At 51.8% G+C, this 16,826-nt stretch overlaps 5 protein-coding genes across 5 annotated transcripts; 3 read left to right on the top strand and 2 right to left on the bottom strand.

The window, feature by feature from the left end:
* Positions 1-2,596: 2,596 nt before the first annotated feature.
* Positions 2,597-4,003, bottom strand: LTR84_008212 (uncharacterized protein; the record flags this gene model as incomplete). Its single annotated transcript, XM_064851760.1, has 1 exon — positions 2,597-4,003. The coding sequence occupies one exon, from the start codon at positions 4,001-4,003 to the stop codon at positions 2,597-2,599; it is 1,407 nt and encodes a 468-aa protein (XP_064702001.1).
* A 4,579-nt stretch (positions 4,004-8,582) lies between these two features.
* LTR84_008211 (uncharacterized protein) lies at positions 8,583-9,632 on the bottom strand (the record flags this gene model as incomplete). The annotated part of the gene is made up of 1 exon (XM_064851759.1): positions 8,583-9,632. The coding sequence occupies one exon, from the start codon at positions 9,630-9,632 to the stop codon at positions 8,583-8,585; it is 1,050 nt and encodes a 349-aa protein (XP_064702000.1).
* An 840-nt stretch (positions 9,633-10,472) lies between these two features.
* LTR84_008210 (uncharacterized protein) lies at positions 10,473-12,089 on the top strand (the record flags this gene model as incomplete). The annotated part of the gene is made up of 1 exon (XM_064851758.1): positions 10,473-12,089. One exon carries the CDS (start codon positions 10,473-10,475, stop codon positions 12,087-12,089), a length of 1,617 nt encoding a protein of 538 aa, XP_064701999.1.
* Positions 12,090-12,669: 580 nt separating this feature from the next.
* Positions 12,670-14,358, top strand: LTR84_008209 (uncharacterized protein; the record flags this gene model as incomplete). The annotated part of the gene is made up of 1 exon (XM_064851757.1): positions 12,670-14,358. The coding sequence occupies one exon, from the start codon at positions 12,670-12,672 to the stop codon at positions 14,356-14,358; it is 1,689 nt and encodes a 562-aa protein (XP_064701998.1).
* Positions 14,359-15,625: 1,267 nt separating this feature from the next.
* On the top strand, positions 15,626-16,658 carry LTR84_008208 (uncharacterized protein; the record flags this gene model as incomplete). The annotated part of the gene is made up of 3 exons (XM_064851756.1): positions 15,626-16,069; positions 16,125-16,341; positions 16,393-16,658. 3 exons carry the CDS (start codon positions 15,626-15,628, stop codon positions 16,656-16,658), a joined length of 927 nt encoding a protein of 308 aa, XP_064701997.1.
* Positions 16,659-16,826: the final 168 nt, after the last annotated feature.

The raw sequence follows: 16,826 nt of genomic DNA, 5'->3' as shown, positions 1-16,826 counted from the left end.
AAGAAAAATTCACCCTTGCGTTTTGTACGAGCCGTGACATTAGTCCTAATTGGGATTAGCAACCCTTGTTTCCTTCGCTGGATGTGTCTATGCTTCACGAGATTGAGATTGCCCACATCTCACCGAGCATCCCATGGCGTCGCCCAACATTATTAGGTGCTGAACTTGTCGGGGGTTCAATGGATTGTACTCCTGTATGCGCTTGGGTCATTGGGGGCTGGCCTTCTCCGTGGCCAAGCAAATTGCGGACTACCGAACATCCGCGGGCCCAAGCCAAACGATTACCAAACGTCCATTCCCCCCGGAGCCAAACGACTACCAAACATCGCCCAATAACCCTAACCAAATGATTACGAAACTTCCCTCCCCGGGGCCAACTGACCACCAAACGTCGCCCGATAACCCGAGCTACCAAACGCCTCAAGCCACCAAACATCTTCCGGCGCTAAACGTCTTCGGGGTACCAAGTAGTAAGAAGATTCAAGGAATTTCAAGGCGCTCCGCCGGCCGATATCCGGGGCGCCAGTTCAACACTCTATGCAAAATATCAGGGAGGTGGAACGTTTCGGTACGCATTAATGTCTACTAACTTTTGAGTTAGGTGTCCGACGGGCTGGCGGCGAAGAGGGGGGGGGGGGAAGGGGGGGGGGCGCAACGATCTTCCGGCCAAAACGAGTCCGACATAGAAATCTCGGGTCAGCTGGTCGCTAGCGTTCGCTGTCAGTGCAGCCGACTCCACGAATTCCGGTGCACGGAGCCGGTAACGGAAAACCCGTTGAAACAAACACAAATGCATATAAATTGGGCCACTTGTGTCACTCCTGCGGGCACTCCCTCTCTGCTTGTCGATGCTGCCCGCTTCCCGCGACCTTCTACTATAGGCTGCTTCAGCCAAAGTCGAAATGGTGGAAATCCCAGCTCCGGAGAAGCCAATGTCCAGGAAGGAAGTGCCGGGACGGCGTCCACTCTCGGCCGGAGCGACGGGCCGCAACACTCTGAGGCCGGTGGTATAAATGAAATGGAATTGAGTTGCGCTGAGGTGCTATCTCAAATCTGTGGACCTTTTCTTCTCGCTTCTCCCGCCAACATAGTTGAAATGAGTGAATCTCTGCTCCCTTCTCCCGCGACCATATTTGAAACGAGTGGATCATTCACCAGTGTCAACTCCAACTCTTACGCATTCCCACTCCGGACCATCACGCCAACTTATGATGCCTCTTGGACGCCGCCAGACCTTGCCGCGAGATCGCTCGGCGGCAGTACCCGGTGGTTTCCGTTCCATCTCTTCGTCGTGAGGCGCAGCACAAGCGGAGGTACTGTCACACTTGATTCGAACCATCGGCATTCAGAGGCGGCAGGTTGCTTGACAGTTCTGTGGCTTCGGTCAGCAACATGGTGGTTACGGGGGGGTGCACGGGGCCAAACGAAAAGGGTATGGACAACGCCGCTGCACCCCGCGGGTTTGGTGAAGCCCATATATGCCGATAAAGAACATCGCCACGACTAAGATGATCGTTGTCACCAGCTCCGTGGCCGTCATGTTAGTATCGGGTGGTATTGGTGCCGGCGGCGGGTTCCTAGTCGGGGTAACCGAAGAAGTCAGCACACTTGCATAATTCTCATTTTGCACCGACGCAGAGGGAAGAGCTGCACGGCGATGGAAAGGCTCCATGCGGACTCGGAAACACCTACGGCTTGTAGTAGGGTATTGTGTGTCGAATCGGGTGGGAGTAGAATCAGGGCTGGTGTGCTCTTAGCAAAGTATTTGAGGAAGCAAGTGGGCTGGCTAGGGAAGATTTTTCAGGTAGTAGGAGAAAAGGTCGTGGAAGTGCAGATGATGAGGGTGACAGGGAAAAGAGCACCCACAGAGCGCCCTCGCGTGTTGACCTAAACTGCTGTTTCAACGTTCCGACCAGGATCGAAATGTAGTCCCCTTTCTGCAGCGAATCAAAAGCTTGCGAAACCTTGGGGTCAAGTCCCATTGGTTGACGTGGGTCGTTGGCTACCTGTATACCTTTCCAACGTTTGCCCGAACTTCTCTGCAGGTCAGGTCGAGACCACAGAAAAGCCGCTTTCATAGATCATTTTAGAGAGGGGTCTCGACCTCGGTCGGGATGCCTGTTGAAGCGGCCGGTGAACGCGAGAATATATCATTAATGGGCATGAAAAGCATACTATCTGGAACTATTCGCGGTGCAACATACAGTCGCCCTGAACGTCGCGGCTGACAAAGGGATGCCCCGCGAGGGCTACCACGAGGTTTAGCTGTTTACCATTGCTTCATCACTTGTGTTTTTAGGTCCAGCTGCCCCCGCGGGCGATGTTTACCCACATGCCGGATAGCCAGGTAGAAAACCCTGAATAATACGGTTCCGGACTTTCGTTACCACTGCATGATTTAAAGTCCATCTACGGATATGAAACGAGACGATACCCGTATAACGCCCCGAAGAAATTGCATCTTCCATGACAGAGCTCCATGCTTCATGAAACTATGTTGCTCTCCATCAGTCAGCCCCGCTCTCCACGGTTCACTTCAGCCGGCTCTGGCTCCGGGACCGCGCGAGCATTTTCTAGCTCCGGGAATCCTTGTGTCTCACTCGGGCCTCCCTTGTTGTGCCTCAGGAGCCTCATGAGCCCTTTGAGACTGACTCTGTGCGTCGTGAAGGAGTGTTAGCTGCCAATCTCGCTGCTCCGCCTCCTCAAGGTAAATGGATTTTAAGGTTGGCACCTTTCTAGAGAGAAATATAATCCCTTCAGAATCCGTTTTGATCGGTGAGACTCCGAACAGCTCCATCGGACGTTTGCCGAACTTGATCAGTGTGGTGAATTCCACCTTCGGCTGCTTTCGTGTAGCATACATCGTGTGTACCATTGCATGCATCTGCTCCCAGACTTTCGCGACATGCTGCTCGGTCATTCTGGTACAGTCCGCGAGAGAGTTACTTTCGTCTTGGGAACACTTCTCTATAGCGTTATAAGCCTTTCGAATCTCTCCATACATCAACCGACATTGGTGATCCAAGTCGTTCAAGATCGAAAACAAGTCCCCCGGTGTCCTCTCCGGATCGCTTAGACTTTTAGCCGTTTTGTTTGGCGCGGTAAGATCCCATATGTTGCCCAGCCAAGGGTGTGCTCGGAAGTCCTCTCCGTTCTTATATGGACTATTTTTATCCGATTTGGCATTTTTGTGGGTCTCATCCGTGAGGAAGGTGTAAAGGCTCTCGGCTGTCCGTGTAGCACGAGCCTGAACCAGATATTCCATCCACAAAATGTTGCGATTAGCGTCCTCCCAATCCCAGGAAAACTGAGTATCAGAAGGGTAGCACACTCCGTAGTCATTCCCGCATTTCATTTTCTGTCCCTTGACCGTCCAGTTCCGGACATAGTAATGAACTTTCCCCAGACCAGTAGAGGCCACAACGATCCGTTTTGGTATGGGGTCAAGTTTTAGTTGGCCCACTGGGATCTCATTCTCAGCTATATCATTCACTTGAAAATCCGGAGCCTCAAGGTCTGGTTCTTGTTGCAGCCATTTACCAAATTCCAGCGTCAGTCTGCTTGCTGGAGGTAGATGTATCGCCTTTACCTTGGTCGGTACTTCATCGTTGTTGTTAGAGGTCAGCTTAGGGTCTTCTCTCATTCGCTTATGGCCGAGCACCCTAGCCTGAGACGCTCTCTCAGAAATTTCGAAGATCTCAACATCGGAGCCGTTATCAGAGCGTTCACAATTGCAATCATACCGGCTTTCTGAAGTATGTGTTCGGTATGTTGTCGCCAATCCTGAATGCACTGAGCCTACCGGTATCTGGACATCCGGTTCGGGAACCTGGCGCACCTGCATTGTGAATTCGTCGCAATTGATTTTCTCACAAAGGTCGTCAAGCTTTCCTTGTTGCTTGAGGAACTGTATGTCGATTTCATTCCAGTTCTTGTCTGCCTGTACTGCATGTCTGACACGACGGGCGGCCAGCTCCTCTGTCATTTTTCCGGTTGGTGGCATTGCAGCTCGGTTTAGTTCACCGTTCCTGGCCACAGTCGTGATCTCAATGTTCGTTCCTCAGATACTCATGTGGCACAACCCTGGCAAGATCTGGCAGGTAACGTGAGCACCAATAAGTACTCTAGAAAAGACGAAGAGGTTTGAAGAAAACTTGAAGGATAAGGCTGAAAATCGAAAAGTAAAGAGTGCGAATTTACAGTACACCCCAGCTGAGGGATTGGGATTTATATAGCCAGGAGCCAAGCATCAGCAGTCACGTGAATCCCTCGTGACCTCCGTCCAATCAGAATCCCGATATATCTTCCCGCTCGGTCAGACCATGAATAGAGAATAACATACGACTCCGACTGTAACTTGGATGCCGCGACATTGACGAGGGCGGCCGGAGAGTCTAGGAGTGGTTTAGATGTAGATACAAGAGAGGCGCCCCCGCACCACGGAGTAATGGCAACGCCGAGACCGAAGGGAAGCAATTTTATAGTTGCAAGTCTGCAGGTAGGTGCTCTAAACACTGCTGGCTACCCATTACTCGCTCGCTACAATATCTATGCAAAATACAAAGACCCCGCCGCGATGCTGCTCAAATTATAGCACCCGATGGCCAATGGAGTGAGGCGGGGTGAGAAGGACCGACGTAAGTTCTGAGGGCATCGGAATTGACGGCCGGGTGACAGGATGAAGCAAAAGAATCTTATCCCCCTCGCCTGCACTTCCGCCCCCGGGGGCGCTGTTAAATCCCCCCCGCCAATCCCCCCGCCCCCGGGGCAGCTGTTAGATCATCCCCACCCCTATTCCCCCGCCCTCCTGAGCAGCTGTTAAACCCCCCCGTCTATCCCCCTCCCACCACCGCCCTCCAGACCCCGGGGCCGCTGCTATAACTCAATTTCCACTTGGCGGCGGCACCGCACCATACTCTACCGGCCCGCATCTATGGCGGCCACTAGCGGTGTTGCAAACTTGTCCCGTCCAAACGTATTTGGGTCGGCTCCGTGTTGCAGCAGAATACGCGGGAGGACACGCCTGTGGCTCGCAGCCATCTGCAGAGCCGACTCGTTTCTCCCATAGGCTGCTCCATGTTCACATACGCCCTCCTGACAATCAGGAGATGGATGATGGCCTCGGAGTGGGCGATTTTGTTCTCCGACGCCAGGTGCGCTGCTTATAGTGGTTTTCCGTATATGTTGCCCGCATGGTTGCCGTTGGCGCCCTGGTCGACGAGAGGCTCGCTGAAGAGCGGTGGCTTGATCGTTGACTAAACAGCAATCTTCTTCGCCCTTGATGTCAACTCCAGGGGAAAGGAGACGTTCCATCATTGTGGCTTGGCCGACTGTGCTATTGTATAGATAGACTGCAGTAAGGACGGATCTATCCTTTATCGATGAGTAGATGTGGACACTGCGGTTTAGAGGATCATGCGTGATACTGTCCTTCTCCTTGAACACAGAGGCCTGGATGTCTTTCTCAAGGGACCCGTAAGGTTCTGGTGGCTCGACGATCGCACCATGAGTAAGATGATACCGGTGTCCGCTCTCCGCCCTGAATAATCCCATTGACGAAGGAAGTGCCCGCGGTCCTAGCTCCTAAATTGATATCCGCGCCCCTCGCAAGCACCTTTGCAACGGACTCTAAATTTCGAGGTTAAATTGCCTCATTTAGCGTTGACCCACTAAACCCGGCTAATTATACGACGTCTGGATCTGCGCCAGCTTCGAGGAGGAGATTTATGCAGTCTAAAAGAACAAGCTTGATGCTCGTCCCCAAAATCGAGTAGCGTTGACCGCCAGTGCCATCTCGGACCCTAACTTCCGGTTTAAAGAGAAGCTTAAGCTTCTCGAGCAGGTCTTCGAAGGGCCACTCGGGTGTGGTCGATTCCGCCACAACTATCACCTTCCTACCAAACCTTACCTGGATCCCCGCCTAATAAATCAGGGAAGAAATTATCACAGGCCGGGTGCGCATAGGATCAAAAGGACATAGCTTAACTTTCCTATTTTCTGACCCCCGCTCCTTTATCAATCAGACACAAGTATTTGATGTTAAAGCCTTTAACAGCTCGAACCACGGCCGTGACATAATTTCTCCGTCGTCGCTCAGGTCGAAGCCGTTATTAATCAAAAGCTGAACTGTGTCAACTTCATTAGACGCGACTGTAGCTTCATGCGCCGAGGCGAAAACATACTCCCTTGTTATAAAGAGTGATTTGACTTTGAAGACTGAATTTCGTGGTAGCCTCCGAATACGTCCTTGATCTAAGCACCATTTTCCAAAAGACCCCTAGCTATCTCAACATGTCAATGAGCTAGGGCCGCCTGCAAAGATTTTCGATACCTGCCACTATCCGCCTAGACGTAAGCGCTCTTATTAATAAATAACCGAAGGACTGAGTCAAGCCCTTTGCTTACTGCTACTTGAAGCGGTGGAGTATACCTTTTGCCCGCCCTGCTCAACGAAACTCCATGTTCTAGAAGAACACGAAGAATCAGGTCGGTTTATACCTGATCGCTGCACAGAGCGGATCACCGCAGTTATCGCAGATACGTCCTGGGTTGACCGGAGTACCGTATCTGAGACGAAGGTGGACCAATTCCTCGTCGTTGGCGTTTTGCAGCAGCTCGGAATGGAGTGCCGAACGGCCAGTTCGGCACACCACTGGGATCTGACCAAGCTTCTAAAAGCCGTTAGGGATGACCGCCTTCAAGAAAAATTGAATCCTTGAGCAATTGTGTTGCGTCTATTCCTGGGACAATGTGATGCTCTTTGAAGATCTGACAACCCAAGTGGGTAGCCGACGCCCGATGTTTGTCCCGCAAGATGGCGTAGAATGATATAAGTCAACACAACTTTTTTGTTCGAGGGAGGTGAAAGGTGTCTGTGGTGGACAGAGGATAGTGGTATGTGTAAGTGATGGAGTCTCATTTTAATTGGCGAGAGGTGCCTGCTGGTCACATCGTCGGTGTTGAAAGCGAAGTTCCACCCGCGATGACTACTACCAAAGCCCAGCTTCTTCGGCGGGTTCTCTGGCAAGTCAGAACATCCAAATCAACCAGTGGCACCACTATCTTTGACTGAATATCACCAGCTTGATCAATCTTGCTCCTCCCCAACCAAAGACACTTTCCATATATTTCGGTCTTGTTTGATCGTCGGCCTGACTCGTTCGTGCCAGCTGGTCTTGACATACCTCTATGTTACCTATCTAGCTACACAAACGGAGATGTCTATCCGTGTCCATTGCCCCCAACGAGTCGTCTGGCACCCGTGGCGCTAGCACTAGCTTTCTCATGCCAGTAATCGTATCCCGAGCAGCTGCAGCCGTGTTCTTGCCTGGGGCCAACAAAAAGCGTCCCAAGACAAAAATGAAGAAAGAGATGGGGAAGGAAACAAGAGAAAGGAACGAAACTCACAGTCATATACCGATCCCGCAAAGCCCTTCCTCTTCCCCACCACCCTCCAATCCAACACAGTCCCAGCGGAACGGAGACATCAGGTACAGCTCCTCTTCGTTCCCTGTCCTCCCACGTTCTGCTTCTGCATCCGAATAGAACGGAGGAAGCAAAGGGGGCCCTCCCCCAATAAAATTTACGTTGTGCTCCCGTCCTCCATGGTGCAGTTGAGCTGGTACGTGGCGCGCAGCGTGCAGGCTTCGCGGATCTGCATGACGCGCGGCAGACCAGGCCGGAAATGTACAATACATTCAATCTCCTCGTCGTGGTCGGCGACAGAGTTGGAGGAAGGCAGATGGAAGGAGCCTATGCCAGGGGACGTGGAAGCCGTGTTGCGCAGGATCTCGCACCCCGCGACGACGGAAACAAAGGCCTCTGGGTGGCGCGCCTAACGCGGGAGGCCGGCCCATGCCTAAGTACGTGTGAGGCATGGTGAGGGGCCCGGCGGGTTGATAGGCGCTGTGTGGATGATGTGAGTTTTCGTAATGGTTAGAAACGGCGACACACTACCCTTGCGCATAGGATTTTCCAGAGGGAGATAACGTGGTTGATTAGGCGGGTGAGGTGTTGGACAGGCTGTCGGGCCTAACCCTGCCGAGCAGAGTTCCCAACCTTTGGCGAGCAGACTTACGAGGCTATCTTGATTGTTCTGGCGTGCAGTGGCAGATTAATATAGTCAAGAAAGATAAGCAGACGCTTCCGAGGTCCATCCATCTAGGGCACTAGATGTACCCCGTCCGACTGCTTTGTGGTTCTGCGCCCTTTGATTGATGCTGGGTAATCGTCGTTGCGTTCAGATGCGGTCGGACCAAATTTTGGCCATGCTCACTGCCGCAGCTCGTGCTCACGTTCAGGTAACCATCCTCCGGCTATTTCTCTCAACCAAAGGACCGGTCTTTGGCAACTGATTGAAGTCCTTCTAGTGGCGGCGATTGGTGATCGTTGAGAGCATCGAGTCAGTAATTACCCAGCACCTTCGTTATCTTGTTATTTCGGGTAGCATATATTTGACATCCAAAACTTTACTCGCTTTCTATATTGTACATTTGTAGTCGTAGCCGGATGAGATCTCCGAGGATAGCGACCTATGTTAATACTAAGTACTGTACTAAAGTATTTTGCTACCAATGTGTTGACTAGATAGTATAAACAAGTTTCCGACCTCTCACATCACCAGCTCTGACCATCTTCAACCCCTCGAGGACGCCCTCTAGGCCACTACCACCCTCATTTATTGCAAGTTGATGTACCTTGATGTCACCATCCGCTAAAAGCTTCTCACTGATGGACCAGAATTTCTTTGCGAACTCGAAGTGGGACGGAATCGCTGGTATCTGCTGAGGTCCGAATTGAATCGCCTCCCCAATCGCAGTATATGCCAAGGTGGACTTGTTCTCGACTTTGTCGTTGATCGCCGACACCTTGTCTCCAGGGACTGGCAATAAAGTGGTGTAGATCCCTCCTTTGTCGCTCATGGACTCGATGCAAATTTGGGTGCTGTTGCCCTTGGAGATACAATCAAAGGCAAGAGTCAATTCACCCTTTGTATACTTTTTGATGTCACTGGCACACGTCGATGAAGTATAGTCAAACACTTCGTCAGCACCAAGTCTCTTGACAAGATCGAAATTGCGTGCAGAGGCGGTGGCGATGACTGTCTTTCCAGACAGCTTTGCGTATTGAATTGCAAGGGAGCCGGTCGCTGTGGAGCCACCATAGATCAAAATTGGAGACAAATCCTTCTGGCCTTCTCCTGGCAATGAAAGTCCCAGACTCTGGTAGAGGGCTTGACCGACAGTGGTGATCCCGATCCCGAGTGTTGCAGCCTCCTCGAAACCGAGGTTCTCAGGGATATGGATCTGGAGGTCTCCTTTGACGGTGATGATTCCTGAGAAAGTGCCGTCCTCATGATGAACAGCATTCGAACCATGGGCGACGCCAGCAACACGATCTCCTTTCTTGAAGGATTTTGTCACGTTCGCTCCTACTTCTTCAACGACTCCCGCATAGTCGCATCCGACGCGAGCCCCCACAGGTGCAAGCAGGTCGATGTGGAGGATATCCGTAGGGTTCAGAGCCACCGCTTTGACCTTGACGAGGAGGTAGTCTTCCCGAAGCGTAGGGACCGATGCCTCGACCAACTCTGCTTTTCCGGCACTCTTGATAACGATTGCGTGGTTCGCCATCATGGTCAAAGGCTAGTAACACGATAAGCCGGAGAAGGACTTCGCCCACAAAAGTCCACACAGCTCAACGACATCCCTTCAGATATACGTCCCGCTGGCACATCCAATGCCACCCGTTCCAATTTGCAACATCGAAATCGATGAAGTCACGTCAAACCATTTCTCGGTCGATCCGACGGCAGACGCGTGACATCGACGATATTTGCCGAGGCATTTCCATGATATGCTTTGTTGAGCTCTCATAAGTAGAAAGACACACTGCCGTAGAGGGAAGACAGTTTGAGCTTTGAGAGAACTAAAATTGGGATGAGAACAAGCCTTGAGGACATGCAGGTGAGGTCGACTGAGCACTTCTTCGCTAAGATGAGGCTAACTTGATACAGTAGTGTATGCTGCCTCATCGGGCTAGTGCATCCCGACAACTTCGGAAGCCGCGATTCAGGGTTCTTCAAGAAGCGGCTCATTCCGTTGGCTTTCTTTTGACTGCTGCTCTCTTTTCTCTCCTGGTCGACACTCTCCTAGCCTCTTCGAAGAGTGTTCAAGGGCCTTCCAAAGTCTATTAATCAGCTCGTTGGTGATCCCCCACATCGCAGACGCCTCTAGATGCGCGGCGTTTCGCAGCTGGCTCTTGACTAGCTCGATATGGCGGATGCCCCAGCCGACGCCGTGCCTATTGGTCGAGGCCTGTGATCAATTGATATTCTGGGTAGCAGCCACCAGTTTGTCCTCGCATCTTGCTCCGCAAAAGACTTTCTCTGTGCACTCAGCCTAGCACCGGAGACTCTCCTTGATTTGAAGTCCAAGTGTAGGTATATCACCGACGAAGGATCAAAGTCGGCCATGAATGCCCCCAAGGTATTGTTCGTCAATAAAAGCGCCACGTCGGAATCTCTTTCCCACAGTGGTAGCAAAGACGGGACCAAGATTTATAGCCATGTTCAGAGGACCCGGAGATGGAAGAACTCAGATCATGGAATTATCCAGGCAAAGCGTTTGACCAAGGCTGAGACCCGAGGTCGCCACGCATCTTGGTCCGGTGATGATGACTCGGAGAAAGGCACCACCAACATTGACCAAGGGCCTCTTTCAAACCAAATCGCAAATGGCAATGGCTCGGCACCGACAAAGCCATCTCAATCTGTAACGAGTAACGATTTCGCAAGTCTATACAAAATGCCGCAATCCACGGAAGATATCGTCGATCCTTTCAACACGACATGTATCGTGGTGGACAAAACAGTCCACACGCTCTTGCAGTACTACCTTCACATTGTGCACCCAAGCGTCTGGCACATCCTCACCGCCGGCCGAAATGGAAACGCCGACATCTTCAAGGAGAAGGCGATGACGATTTTAAAAGGCTGTTTGAGCGAGCAGTACGATATGTACTGCCTTCTGGCGTCTATGAATGTTCACATGAGGTACTTGGACGGTTATGAGTCTGGTAAAGACAACGACTACTTCATGGTCAAGGCGGTCAAGGCTTCACAGGACTATATGCAACGGGTCAAACAGATATCTGAGCAAATGATCTTCAACGTCTTCCAATTGAGCTTTGCGGAATGGTACCGTAACAATGAACATGCCACGTTGGTTCATTTTCGTGCTGCGGCGAACATGGCCCGATCGATGGGTGGTCTCAGGGCATTGGCTAAGCCGATCGCCGACGTGCTCGTCTTGGGCGACGGATACATCGCTGGTGAACTCGGGACTACCCCTATCTTCTCACACACCGACTTTGCCATGGAAGATGACCCAGTCATGTCACCCTACACCGATCATATTTTATCCCAACTGCTGTCCGGCTCGGTATCAGTGGCCGCGGGACTGCTCGAGCACGGCCAGAATGAAATCGTGCCGACCGAACTCAATCTTATCATCACGGATCTCGCGGTCGCGATGCTGATCACAAACGCCGCTGATGCCGGGGCGACGCCGTCCACTGTCGCCGAACGATCGACAGGATGGATCTACCACCGCGTCCTCGTCGTGCGGCACCGCCTCCTCGAGCAGAAATTCGACGACCCCAGATCCGAGTCCATCAAACTCGCCCTCTTGATCTGGATCCTCCAATGCTTCACACGCGCAGGTCGACTCCGCTCCGCCAAGCTCATCGCGCCGAAACTGCGCAAGTGCCTCCAAAAAATGTCCGAGGACTCATGGAAGTATCACGATGAAATCCGGCTGTGGGTAATGATAGTCGGTGCAGCCGCAGCGCGTAATGGCAGCGGTGACCACGCATGGTTCGTGCAGCGGATCTTGCCTTCTGTGGCGTCGGGCTTTGACGAATTGGCGGTGAGGGATGATCTCGCTGGCGTTTGCTGCAGGTTCTTCTACCGTGACTTTTCGGAGGGTGACTTGATTGGACTGCTCGCGAGGGACATTGTGAAGATGAAACGAAAGGGAACGTCGGTGTCAGCGCCCGTCGGGTATGGAGCTGCTACACTTCGCGACTGACTGCCTGTGCGGCCGGTGATATGCTGGGTTCTGCGCACTATGACTAATATTTCCATCTTGTCCCGTAGTTTATGGAGCATTTTATGGCGTTTCCCGAAAATTCAACCGTGTATATACCATGTGGCGCCCAAAGGTTGCTGCTGTGGCGTTTCTCAATTACCCCTTGGCGGGACCTCGCTCAACCAGTGCCTTCGCAAACTGGGCTTCCACGGTTGCACCGAATCTTAGCTCTGACTAATCGGCTAGGGGCCACTGCATATGATAGGAGTTTGAGAAGGGACACAGATGGCCGAAGCCTCGCTTAACAGTTATCTAGAGCCCGATGCGGTACGGATCCCCACTCCTATTCAAAAAACTCTAATCAAGCGAGGCCTATATCTCCCGATCGGGAAAGAGGTGTATACTCCAGCTCCACCCGTGGTCACGCCTGTAGTCATCGGTTAGTCAGGATAGCCAATGTGGTGGGCCGACTATTCCATCATATAATCGTTAGAAGGGAAGCTGAGCAAGGCAGATCCAGAGGAAGACGAAGAGTAATCACACCGATCCTTGGCCTCCAAGCTCGATCCGCCTGCCCAACATGCAGCTCAAATTCATCATTGACGATCGGGAGCCTCGAACCACCAAAGATCGTGAGCTTCGAGACGCCGAGGTTCGAGCTCATGCAGCACGCGTGTCGCACCAACGAAAGAACGCCAGGTGCAAAGGCCCACAGGTGGTTGCGTTGCGTGGGAACAGAGCGGCGCTAAGAGATGGGGCCGAGGAGAGCGACGACGTGGATGGTGATGAGAGCCTGCTGGATGAGAATATGTTCTTGACAAACAACTTCAGAAGGATTCTGGGGGGAGGGCGAGTAGACCCTTTTGATTCTTCGCCGATTCAAAAACTACCTTCTTATGTATTGAATATTCTTGATCATGCGTGGATGGACGTCTGGTCGGCGCTCCGCCCTCATCCACGGACCGGCGTGATTCATCCAGACATCTACGGATGGAGAAACGCCGGGTTGAGCTGCGAAGCGTTGTTCCATGCGTACGTGGCAGGAGCTGCAGGGATAGCGTTGGCTTCAGGAGTCGGTGCCGACTCGAAAGAACAGATCGGACGAACACAGATTTATCACACTGTCAAAGCCATCAACTGCGTGAGTCAGGAGCTGAGTCGAAATGATGGTCCACCTTCGGATGCACTCCTAATGGCTGTCATGACGTTGAGCGGGCACGGTGAGGTGGCTGACGAAGCGCACGGTGAACCCTACGCTCGATCGCCGTTAGTGCAGGCTCATCGAGTGAATGTCTTTGCTCGACTAGCAATCACACCTGCCCACTCTCGAGCCATCGGAACGCTAATCATGAAAAAAGGGGGGTTGGAGGGCGTTGTCCTCCCTGGGTTCCGAAGCTTGCTCTGCTTGACGGATGTATTGCAAGGCTCGATCGCGAGCTCTCGACCCATGCTGCCGTTTGTCGGTCGCTCCGAGTCATTAGTCTCATCGGGGGTGCACATATTGGACGAAAAGGCACGGGAACGAGCATCCGTTCTCGGAACAGGCTTCTGGGTGGAGGGATTTCCAGCGATAGACGAAGGCTTTCAGGCTGTGTTATCGGCGGCGTGCGAGCTCACGACAGCTGTAGACCATCTGCAGCGCAAGGAGAATGATCCCCCAGCCCTGTATGATATTGTGGAGTTTCGGACGTTCGTGCAGCATTGCTTGTTATCCTTGCAACCTCGGATCTCAGTGCCTCTGGACACGCCAGACTATACGTACGAGGCTTGCCGACTGTCCACCTTGATTTATTCTGACATCAATATCTGGCCGTTGCCAAAATCGTCAAATATAAGACCCCGACTTTCCCAGCATCTGAAGCTGGTCTTGTCAGAGCGAGCAGGTGCCGAAGCTGGCGCCATCTCCAAGGACTTTTTGTTGTGGATCAGCATGATGGGTGCCATCGCGGCACGTCATACCGAGCACGAACAATATTTTCTGGAACTGCTTGCACGGGATGCCCGAACCCTCACTTGGGATGACTTCAGAAAGACCATGTTGGAGTTTTTGTGGTGTGATTTCGTGGTTGCGCCGCTAGCACGTCCATTGTGGAACCAGGCGTGTGCGTTGAAGGCATTTCATCGTCTTCCGATTCGTACCGTTGCCTTGGCCACAGCTGAAATGACTACACTGAGCAAACCAAAACAGCAAGAATCATTGACGACCATAGCTTCAAGAGACACACAAAGTCTTTCTCTGGTCGATTCAGGGGTCAAGGTATTGGTATAAGTAGGAAGTCTTGTCTTTGATCAGAGGCACTTAGTCCTCGGAAGGAAGAAATGGACTGTGGCCATGGAGACAGCTGCAAGCCATATACTTACATTGGCGACCACTTCACGCCGCCGTTCCCTCCTTGATCTCACCTTCCCCCGCACAATCCTGGCATGCAATACACCCCCCTAAGAGCAGTACTATCCTCCAACATTATTTCAGTTAGACCTGTTTTTCTCCGCTGTTGCAATCAAAAACATGAAGTTCTTTACTGCCAGATGCGTCCTTCCGGGCATGATTTCCACCAACCTGTTCATTTCAGTCGTCACACCCTTCCCATCAGGCTCCAACTGCCGCCTCCCTGGTCGTCAATGTACGAAGGATGATGATTGTTGTCCCATACCGTTCTTTGGCAAGGTGGGTTCTGGGATTTGCTTGTCATCTGCTTGTCAAGTGGATATCATACGGAGGAAGCTCAAATCAGAAGTTCAAGCACCGAATAACTCTGGTCATCGGATTTTGTTCAGTTGTGGATTGCTTTGCCACACATGATCAGCCATTGTGATAGAGTCGAGTGTCGTCACAATCCGGTTCAAACTTGAACTTGGTTGAAGCTGTCGTGAGTCTCGTTCTGATGTAATCTTACTAAACATCGCGAGTGTTTCTCTCGAGTGCCCAGTCAGATGCGTACATCTGTGGTACGCCGAGGCAGGCAACGGAACACGAGGCTTGAGCAGTCAAGGAAAACACTTACATGAAATCTCCAAGACCGGAGAGAGATGTACAGCACTTATTGAACATCTAAGGCTTTGTCTGGAACTGACAGGGACACGAGGGCTTGACCTTGGAACAGTTCTCTGGAAAGCGTACGGCTAGAAGTCTTGGCGAAATCCGGCGCGTCCAAAGTAGATCGCTTGGTCCACCGTATCTTGAGGAGGAACTTCATGGGATAATTTGAAATTTCAGAGCGGTTTGATGCTCTTCGAGCACACATCTCCCTTCACACCGTTTTCTGGCATACTATCTCCTGGCCCTCAGCTATAGCACAACACTCAGCCATGAGGTCAACTCGGGCTTGTACTCCCGCCGGACGCAAAATCCGTCGATCGTCCCGGGTCGCCCACAGGTGACATCAATGAGCATGCGGAAGACTATGACGTTGTCCGATTAAAAAATGTTGAACGTGATGCCTATAATAAACACTGACTCTGGACTGACCCGTTCTGTTCAATTGAGATAGGTATCCTTCATACTAACACTGAACTTACACCCCACGTACGTGACGATGGAAACAGCAAAGAACGCAATCAAGCATGCCACAAGCTCCGAGTCCCCATTCGCGCCGGGCTTCAAGGTTCCGATAACGCACCAAGATACTCCAGGGAAACAAGGAGATCTCCCCATTGAACCGATCAATACCCAAGTCCCAACCGAAGATGGTGGACTGCAAGCCTACAAGGCTGCAGGCAAGCTGCAAGACAAGAAAGCCCTCATCACCGGTGGTGATAGCGGTATCGGGAGAGCCATTGCCCTTCTATATGCCATGGAGGGAGCAGACAGCTTCATTGTATATCTACCGGAAGAGGAGGAGGATGCCCAAGAGACCAAGCGTCAGGTGGAAAAGATTGGCCGCACATGCCACCTGCTCAGTACAGATCTGAGACAGTTTGACAACTGCAAAAAGGTTGCCGACGCGGCGTTGGAAAAGTTCGGTCGAGTGAACATCCTGGTATGCAAGCAACGTCAAGAAAGCCCACCGATCAACTGTTGACAAGGTGACCTAGGTCAATAATGCCGCGTTCCAAATGATGCAACAGGACATCACCGACATTCCCAATGAGCAGTGGATCAAGACGTTCGACACCAACATCCACCCATTTTTCTTTCTCTCCAAGCTTCTGGTCCCTCATATGAAGAGAGGAGACACCGTCATCAATTGTGCATCTATCAATGCATATATCGGTCGCCCTGATCTGCTGGATTATACTTCAACCAAGGGAGGTAAGTTTTTCCCCTGCCCGTCGACCTTCTCAGGCTCACCTTGAACAACAGCAATTGTATCATTCACCCGCGGACTTGCCAATCAACAGATGAAAAAAGGCATTCGCGTCAATGCGGTTTGCCCCGGCCCGGTATGGACACCCTTGATCCCCAGTACCATGGATGATTCTGCGCAAGATCAATTCACATCTCCTATGGGTCGCCCGGCCCAGCCAAGTGAGATCGCAACCTGCTTTGTGTTTCTTGCGAGCACAGACAGCAGTATGATCTCGGGACAGAGTCTTCATCCCAACGGTGGTGTTATTGTGAATGGCTGAGTGGAGCTATCAACCGAGCAATTATGGTTATCCAGACGACCGTTACCACAGATTAGGCTAGCCTCACATAGCAAATGAGTTGGCTATGTTAGATAGATCTATACATATCTAAACGATTCATCACAACGATTGAGCTCAGCAAATCTCTCGAGTCTTCTTGACTATGGC

Source organism: Exophiala bonariae (genome assembly GCF_035927105.1).
Source record: "Exophiala bonariae strain CCFEE 5792 chromosome Unknown scaffold_30, whole genome shotgun sequence".
NCBI lineage: Eukaryota > Fungi > Ascomycota > Eurotiomycetes > Chaetothyriales > Herpotrichiellaceae > Exophiala > Exophiala bonariae.
Note: the sequence above shows the minus strand (reverse complement) of the source record. Positions and strands in the feature narration are given on the sequence as shown.